The sequence below is a fragment of the Musa acuminata genome, chromosome BXJ1-7 (genome assembly GCF_036884655.1).
Source record: "Musa acuminata AAA Group cultivar baxijiao chromosome BXJ1-7, Cavendish_Baxijiao_AAA, whole genome shotgun sequence".
NCBI lineage: Eukaryota > Viridiplantae > Streptophyta > Magnoliopsida > Zingiberales > Musaceae > Musa > Musa acuminata.
Window position 1 is genome coordinate 41,715,891 of NC_088333.1, and position 9,227 is coordinate 41,725,117.

General features: G+C 45.1%; 1 protein-coding gene across 1 annotated transcript; it reads left to right on the forward strand.

Annotated features, from left to right (window-relative positions):
• The first annotated feature begins 479 nt into the window (after positions 1–479).
• Positions 480–5,197, forward strand: LOC135679490 (TPR repeat-containing thioredoxin TTL1-like). The gene is made up of 7 exons (XM_065193301.1): positions 480–2,257; positions 2,873–3,068; positions 3,147–3,331; positions 3,413–3,746; positions 3,831–4,035; positions 4,372–4,478; positions 4,597–5,197. Exons 1-7 carry the CDS (start codon positions 1,371–1,373, stop codon positions 4,747–4,749), a joined length of 2,067 nt encoding a protein of 688 aa, XP_065049373.1. The 5' UTR covers positions 480–1,370; the 3' UTR covers positions 4,750–5,197.
• The last annotated feature ends 4,030 nt before the right edge of the window (positions 5,198–9,227 follow it).

Below are 9,227 nucleotides of genomic sequence, written 5' to 3' on the forward strand. Positions count from 1 at the left end.
TATCAATCATTGGTTCCCCTACTCTTTAACTAAGGATTAAATGACTTTATCATTTTCATTCTACTCTTCAACATTTATGCTTTAATTTAAGAGATAGTGGTGAAAATGATAATACATTTGAAATAAATAAATAAATGAAGGATCTCTTAATTAATCCATCAAGATGATATTCTGTTGCTAATTATTATGAAATTAAGATATGCTATTAATGTGAACACATCTTATATCGTGTGAGTACATTTTATATGCATTAGATAATATATTATTTATTATTGTATTCCTACTGTCTCTAAAATAAACTCTCTTGGGTTCACTGTTACAACCAATTAGCTTGGAATAGTATTAAGCTATTCCTGTGTGATCTTTTGTTTCATTGTATGCAAAATCAATTTGATCCTATCTGTTCTTGGTTTCCAATTTTGATCATAAATAGGAAGGTGAGGAGGTCTCAAGCCGGTGCACGCATCGAAGACCCAATCGCGACTCCACACCGGGGGTTCACCAGATCTACTCCGTCGGATCACCGCCTACGGCGGCGCTAACGCCGTCGAGTGCTTTGGTGGAGGGCGACGCGGCGCTTGGGGTTCCCCGAATGGCCCAGCTGGCGATCGAAGCACCGCACGTGGCCACCTGCCCATCGTCCCGGGGTGGCGCCTGACCGAATTACCCAAAACGCCCTTCCTCTCCTTCCCCTCGCTAGCCCAAATCCAACCCCCCCTCCCTTCTCCGTCAAAGATTCCGGGAATCCCCCGGCCAGGATCCACAATGCGCCGCCTCGCGAACTGCGAACCACGGAAGAGGGGGACGAATTAACACGTAATCTCAATCTCCTACAAGAAGTCAATTGGCATTAGCGTGATGTAGGGTGAGAAACATCAGTCCGAGGGAGAAGGGGAGAGAGAGAGAGAGAGAGAGCGAGCGAGAGATTGCGTCACCGTGAGGACGGAGGAGAAGGGGCAAATAATAGAGAGCGCGGAAACGACAGAAAAGTTTCCTCTCCCCATTTTCTATTTGTTTCTCTCTCTCTCTCACTGCTTCCTTTCTTTTTCGTTCCCTTCTCCCACTTCTCTCTTCCTCCGTCTCCAAATCTACCGAGATGGGCATATCCATTCCTCTCTTTTCTCCGTGTTACCAAATCACGAGATCTTTCAGCTCTTCTCTCTCTCTCTCGCTCACTCACGCACACACACACCCCTTCTTCTTTTAAGGAGTACGTCTTTGAGGCCTTTTGGGTTGTGTTGTGTTGTTGTAGCCTTCTGTCCATCGGCTGTGGCCATTACGGCTGTCAAAGCTAACGGCATTAATCCGTAAGAGAGACAGAGGGCGGGTGGTGAAAGAGGAGATCCGAAGTGGTGGTCGCGAGGCTTCTGATGTCACGTGCCGGCGAGACGAGCCGACCGGACCAGAAGGCAGGCTCGGGCTTGGCTGCGCCCGGGCAGGTCGAGCCGGTCGCCGACCGGTTTCAAGCGGCCCTCCGCATGGAGGAGAACAAGCCCGACTTCCCTGACCTTGGATCCCCTGTTTCCCCCCTTCGCCCCTGCCCCGCTAACAGCAGCAGCAGCTCCAGCTCCTCCGGCTCCGCCTCCGGCAAGGTCGCCCCGCCGCCCCACTCCCCTTCCGGCCCCGCCGCCCGGAGGCCCGCTGCCCCCGACCCGGGGCGGCGGAGCCACTACGGGGAGCTATCCGGCGAGATCAGCCAACACCAATCTGGCTCCGGGCCACTAATCTTCTCCGTCGGAGGCGGCTGCGGCGGTAGTATCTGCACCGCGAGCTCTCCGAACACCAATGTGCTACCTACCGGGAACATCTACCCCTCGGGAAAGATCGGAAAGACCGGGATGATGCCCAGGACGACTCCGAGGAGCGATGTGCTCGGGTCGGGCACCGGGAACTACGGCCATGGCAGTATAATGCGGGGTGGTATGAGCGGTGGCGGAGCGGCCAGACCCAGTGGTGGTGCCGGCATGGGGAATTCGGTGGATTCGACCACAAGGAGGGCGACCGGGAGAATGGATCCGCAGGAAGTGACGAGGGCAGGGAACGAGCACTACAAGAGGGGACAATACGGGGAGGCGCTGGCGTTCTACGATCGGGCGGTGGCCATGTGCCCGGAGAATGCTCCATGCCGGAGTAATCGTGCGGCGGCACTGATGGGGCTCGGCAGGTTGCAGGAGGCGGTGAGAGAGTGCGAGGAGGCCGTCCGGTTGGATCCTGCGAACGGGCGGGCGCACCATCGGCTGGCATGTCTAAATCTAAGGTGAGACCAATATTACCAAAGATCTGTTCTGGTTCACTCGCTTGTTCTTAGTTCATACCGGAGGACGTGTAGGTGCTGGTTCGTCTCCCACAATACATGTGCAGTGCAAGGGATGCATTCTCTTCACTGGTTTTGATCATTTCTTTGTTCTTTTGGTTGTCATTTGCTCCAAAGCTTCCACCTTGATGGCTGATCTGTTTTTGTGTTCTTTGTTTGCTCGCCATATAATACTGGAATCATGTTCATGTTTTTAGTTGTTCTTTTGTCAAAAGCTTTGATCCTTATGCTCGATTGATCTAGCCTGTTTGATGTGTATTTAATTTTTGTTGGATCATGTGTTTTCTTGGAGGTTCCATGCTTATGTAGAAATCATGAGTTTGATTGAAAAGCTTCAATTTGAATGAACTCTGAGCACAGATTCTGGTGGCATTTGTTATAGGTGGAAATATTTGCTCCTCTTCTAATTGGGTAAATCCAATATTTTGGCCAACACAGACTGGATTATTTTTTATGTTGCTTTGTGATTTTCTGCTGGAGAATCTATTGCAGTCAATGCAATTATCATAGTTTTTTTGCTTCAATGCATTGTATTGTCTAATCCATTTCTTTTCACAGGTTAGGGCTAGTTGAGGATGCGAGGAAGCATCTCCTTTTAACTGGGCAGCCGCCTGACCCTGTTGAGTTGCAGAAGACTCAAGCGGTGGAGAGACATTTGGTAAAATGCGGAGATGCCCGGAAGATAGGAGACTGGAAGAGTGCATTAAGAGAAGCTGATGCAGCAATTGCTGCAGGAGCAGACTCTTCTCCGCCGGTAAATCCTGAAGGTTCATTTTTGGTTTTCTTGGTGAAATTTAAATATGTAATTAACTTCCAGTTTGGCGTCTCGCAGCTAATTGCATCGAGGGCGGAAGCTCTTCTGCACCTCCAACATCCTGATGAGGCTGATTCAGTTCTTTCAAGATCATCTGAATTCAAGGACTCACTCCCTTTCTCCTCAGCTACCAAGATCTTTGGTATGCTTTCCTCTTCCTATTTCTACATTGTTAGAGCGCAAGTTGATATGGCAATGGGGAGGTAAGCTGATACCTTTGGAGTTCTGCAGAATAGCATAGAAACAATTCTTGGGTGATGAGACATGAAATGGAACTCTTACAGGTTCGATAATGCAGTCACGGCAGCTGAAAAGGCCAGGAAGGTGGATGCTAGGAATGTAGAAGTGACAATGGTCATGAGCAATGTGAGGTCAGTGGCAAGGGCTCGAGCTCAAGGAAATGAGCTCTTTAAGTTGGGGAATTTCGCAGAGGCCTGTGCAGCTTATGGGGAAGGACTCAGGTACAATACATCAAATTCGGTCCTTCTATGCAACAGAGCAGCTTGCCGTTCTAAGCTTGGGCAGTGGCAGAAATCTGTTGATGACTGCAGTGACGCTCTTAGAATCCGACCCAATTACACAAAGGCTCTTCTCAGACGAGCTGATTCCTATGCCAAGGTTGTATCACGTGATTCATTTTCTCTGACACCGAGAGATCAAGAATTATTTTGTTTTAACCCTTTTTTGTCACATTGTAATCAGCTTGAGTGCTGGGCTGAATGTGTCCGAGATTATGAAGTCCTGAGGAAGGAGCTTCCGCAGGACACTGAGGTGGCCGAAGCCTTATTCCATGCTCAGGTTGCATTGAAAACATGCCGTGGTGAAGATGTCTCCAATCTGAAGTTTGGTGGAGAGGTTGAGGAGGTCACTGGTGTAGAACAATTCCGAGCAGCAATATCTTTTCCTGGTCAGTTAGCATCTTCGAGTGATTAAGTATTCCTACTCTGTTATGGACTTCATTCTAAAACTTCATCATTACTCTTCTCCAAGCCGGTTCTAGAGTTTAGTGGTGGTGCACTTGTGATCTTCAGATCACCAGTAGGACATGACTCTTCATTTCATACTGTTACTAGCAGTATGATGCACTTACTGTCTAGGAAGACAATGCTGGCTTTATTTTCCTTTTTCTTTTTGTTTTAACAAAGTTAAATTATGATGGGACATTTTTCTTAGTTTCATGCAACTGACGTTTCTTTCAGTCATTTCATACATCCAATGAGAGAGTAAATTTGTTCCATTTCAGGAGCTTCTGTTGTCTACTTCATGGTGGCTTCGAACCCACAATGCACTGAGATAACCCCATCTGTTGATGCACTCTGTAATCGGTACCCATCTGCAAATTTTCTCAGGGTAATATTGTTAGCCCTGCATCACAGTTTGCCCATCTTTGTATCATCCATGCTTTTTTGTTGCTTGATTTCATTTTTATTTCTAAGCATTAACTTTTGTTTTGTGCTTGTACCGAAAGGTGGATATCAACCGGAGCCCTGATGTTGCAAAGGCAGAGAATGTGAGGATAGTCCCGACGTTTAAGATCTACAAGAACGGGACAAGAGTGAAGGAGATGATCTGTCCGAGCCAGCAGGTGTTAGAGTACTCGGTGAGGCACTACGGTCTTTAAGATGAATAAAGTGATTCTTTTGATTTGTCCTAGGGCGAGCCCCCACCTTTCTTCGATGATTCAAAATTCAGCTCCCATTTGATCCAGCAATCGAGCTGAAGCATCATTCCCCTTTTACTTTTGCTTTGTTTGATCCCTCCATTTGCGGAGTTCCAGGATCGTCATTTCCATTATCATTTCCTTTTCTGGTTAGGCTAGGATGTTCTTATCTACCGAGAAATCAATCTCGTCTTCTCTAGACGCATGTTTGTAGTATCAATTGGTGTCTGTGGAGGCTGGTTAAGATTTATTTCATGTATATAAGTCATATAGAGAAAAGCATCGGAAGCCACGGAGGTGGTAGTCGATAAAAGGGAGGGAAAAGACGGGATGTCATTGATGTTGTTGTGCTTCTGCCATGCTGATACATGCTGCTGCCATATCTGTGAAATAAAAGAATTCTTTCTCATTTCGGTATGTGCCAACTTCTTTACTCTCTTCATCAATACCTCTTTGTTGTGTTGACTGCAACACAGTTCGAGTATCAGACAGTGTTGCGTTCGGTTTTGGCACACAGTTCGTGTGCTTAGCAATAGGTGCTTGCAGAGGCAGAGGGCCTCTTCACAAGGTGTTCTCAGATATTGTTTTGCTTCTGCTATGCTGATACATGCTGAATGCTTTCTCATCTGCAACACACTTTGACTATTTGGTTCACACAACATGCTTTGGTAATATGTTGCCAATCCTCGTCTTCTCCTACCTTGTGTGCTTTGAGATCAGCAGGTGCTTGCAGAGGCAGAGGACTGTTCTCAGATCAAGAGAGAGAGAGAGAGAGCAGCAAGCAAGATGAAGCCAAAGACATGGAATGGAAGCCAGGTTGGAAGGGGAAGGGTTGCCCCTTCCTTCCGCCTGTGGAAGAAACACTAGATTTGGCTCCAAAGTCAGCTGTCATTTCTCTTCTAGGGTTGGTTGTCGGCAAGGGTGCAACTTGCGACCATTGGGTACCCCCACAACCTCTCCATGTCCTTGACCTCACCCTCCATTATGGAGCAGCACCCATGTCTTCGTTCACCATCGACAAACCAGTGGGTGGGACGTGAATGCGATCATGTCTCGTGGCTGCAGTGCCATCTCCCAACCACCAAAACCCTCGTCACTACTGTTCAAGCTTGTGCTCGTGCAAAGCCATGAAGAATTGGCGGCAACAATTCCTTTTAATTGCTCTCAGAACACGGTAATGATAGTGTTCATAAAGTAGACCACATCGACATTGACATTTTGTAGTACCAAAAGGCAGCATCAAAAGAGTGATGATGATGATAGGGTTGCAGCAGTAGCTTGTTTCTTACAAGACAAGATAAGACTTGGCACTCATTAATGGCCGGAGAGAGCGCGACTATATTTTGGATTCGTTAGGAGATTCGAGTCTATCCAACAACCTATTTGAGTCGAATTTAGATGAATTTGATAGAAAAAAATGATAGATATTTAAATTAGATTTTGGCTCAAATAGAAACAGATATGATCGATTTAAATTGGGTTTAAGTGTTACGATCTAATCGTGATTCATTCTAATGGGTTTGTAATTCCGTTTAATTCAAACCATTGATCAAAATATTTAAATTAAAATTAATAATAATATATAAATTAAATTTATTCGTAATTTACTTTTGATATATAATTAAATATTAGAAATATATAGCTATGGATAAGGTTAGAATTGTTTATAGAATTATTAGATAGATATATTATTATTATTAATATGAGCTTATACTGGACGAGCAGTGGTTATGTCAGTGGAAAGTGACTGATTCGACATTTGGATGGATGGTTAGGAGCAATGTTTATTGATTAGTGATCCAAGATAAGATTTCTTAACTATATAAAAAATTTTTTAGAAAAATCTTTGGTTCTATCGAGAGTATAAACAGAAGAGAGACATACTTTTTTTTCACTTCTTGTCTTCGGTCACAACAACAGTAAAATCCTTCATAGGGAAAATCCTTTGTTCTGTTGAGTAACATGTAAATATATTTAAGTATTTTCATTTCTTTAATAAATTTTTTTTAATAATTGTTTTTATCTTTTATTATTTTCATCAGTCTTGTCTTTTATAGAAATGTATAGAGATAAGTGAAAGATCACATAATTTTAGATTCATCCAACAAAGACTGGGTTTCTTGATTGCTCTATTAACCACGTGCTTCTGCATCTTCCATTCGAAAAGGATGGAAAGCAATGCTTGGCGTATAGGAGAGAGGAGAGATGAAGAAAGAATCCTAAAGTCTCAAAATGCATGTGCTTTGGTACATTTTCAAGTATTTATTTGCATTGCGTAAAAGTTTGATGTCATCTTCTTTCTTTTTTATTCTTTTATCCATTTTCTAAGCTGTCAGATACACATTTCCGGCCGATTTAAAATTTGAAGCCGTGATTGGCGGTGGATCAATCGATCATTCTACCTATTTATCAACCCATTTATGATGGGCTTCATGTAGCACGTGTAATCGAACCTACGAGTAGTAATTTTTATTAGATTATAGATATAATTAAATTTTGATTATAATTATTAATAAATAAAATTTAATTATAATAAGATTCTTTTAGAGATGATTTTGATGGAGGAATTTTCCTAATTAATTATCCTTAACCCTATGCTCTCACCTATAAAAGGATAGAATCTCTTAGGGACAAAACAATATATCATTAAGAGATTATAAATCTTTTATTATCTCTCATTTGTTGCTAATATAACGTTCATAGGAGTATGAAGTATAGACAGAGAAGAGAAAGTGAGTCTAGCTTTCAGATCTGGCGAGGATGTATCTATATAAATATGTTTTGAATAGTATGGAAAGGTATATATGTCGTATATTTGATTTATTGTTATTTGATTTTAGTTTTTAGCATAACAATAGTATAATCACAGTTTTTATGCTTACAATGGGTATTAGCGACGGTGGCAATGTCACTGTAGTAGTGCCATGACTATGACGAATGTCGCAACTATCACTGCTTACGATGGTTACAGCAACGTTGCTATAACATTTACTGGTCATGGCTGGCGTTGACTAGATGCTTAAAGCCACGGTACCCAACAGTTGCATGATAGACTCGTAAACATCACCGAGCATTACGACGAGAGTATGGTCGCTAATTGGCACATAACCACCACACTGTCACGGACTTAGCTGGTTTTGCCTAAGTCGTGCGGCACCCTTGCGTGTCCGTCCGCAAATGTCAGCCTACTCGAAGCCTCCCATGGTCCCTTAGGACCCACATTTTGTTGAATCTCGTATTTTGATGATGAAACTACTTGATATATGTTTATGCATTTAATCTGCGTTTTGAGTGACGCAGGATGCTTCGATAAGGATGAGACAATTAAAGCAGGAAAATCATGTTGTGCCGAAGGAACATGTCAGAAGATTGGACGTCGGGCCGGTGGATCGGTCGACGTATCGACAGAAGGCTTCGGGCCGTGGACTCGGGCATCGGGCCAAGAAGAGCGGGTATTGTGCCAAGGATATCGGAGTTGCGGAGTCAACTGGCCGATTGGGCAATAGGCTGCAGAAGAGGACGATGCGCCGAAGAATCGGACGAAGCGTCGAGGGACCAATGACATGTCGGACAACTTGGTTAATTGCTTAGGATTAATTGTCTCGATCGAAGTTTTGATTTGGTGTGCAGGATTAACTACGATGAGAGTAAGACAAGCAGCAGGTGTTGCGCCGGAGTCAAGATCATGATCACGTTGGGAGTTCGAGAGTTCGACGGAAGTTCGGACGGTCGTCGGAGGTTCAGCGAGAACAGATCCGAGAAGTCCAGAAGCTTGCCAAGCGAAGCTCGTCGGAACTCGCCAAGTGGATCGTCGCAAAGTCCAGGAGTATGCCGGATGTCCGCAGAAGGATCACCGAGGGTTTATCGGATGATCGACGGAAGTTCGCCGGAAACTCGCCGGAAGAAGCGATTGACGCATCGGAGCATAGCTGCAGAAGTTTTCTTAGAGTTAATCGTAGTTAGCACGATGATTAAGCTTGAAAATGGGAGGTGATCCCATTAGCTTAATCTTGGGGCAATTGGGCCCCTGAAAAGATTCAAATTGGGCCGAATGGAGCGAACCATTCGGACCCTGATTGCACCAGGCGGTGCAACCGCCTAGGCCAGGAGGTGCAACCGCCAGGGCTGCGAGGCTGGGCGGTGCAACCGCCCAGGCCATGTCTTCCAGCGGGACTGGGCGGTGCAACCGCCCCAGCCAAGAGGTGCAACCGCCCAGGGCTCAGTCTTCGAGCTAGACTGGGTGGTGCAACCTCCTCTGTCAAGAGGTAGCACCGCCAGAGCTCAAGTTTCGAGCTCTGGCAGAGAGGTGCATCAGCCTGAGCTCAGTTTCGAGCTCTGCTAGGTGATGCAACCACCGAGCTCAGTCTTCGAGCTCTGCCAGGCGGTGCAACCACCGAGCTCAGTCTTCGAGCTCTGGCAGAGAGGTGCAATCGCCTGAG

Bases quoted from the DNA above. Each gene is read 5' to 3' on its own strand.
- LOC135679490 (XM_065193301.1), top strand. From the start codon at position 1,371: ATGTCACGTGCCGGCGAGACGAGCCGACCGGACCAGAAGGCAGGCTCG. The intron at 3,069-3,146 runs GTAAATCCTGAA...GGCGTCTCGCAG, and splicing joins GAGCAGACTCTTCTCCGCCG to CTAATTGCATCGAGGGCGGA. The intron at 4,036-4,371 runs GTCAGTTAGCAT...GTTCCATTTCAG, and splicing joins AGCAGCAATATCTTTTCCTG to GAGCTTCTGTTGTCTACTTC.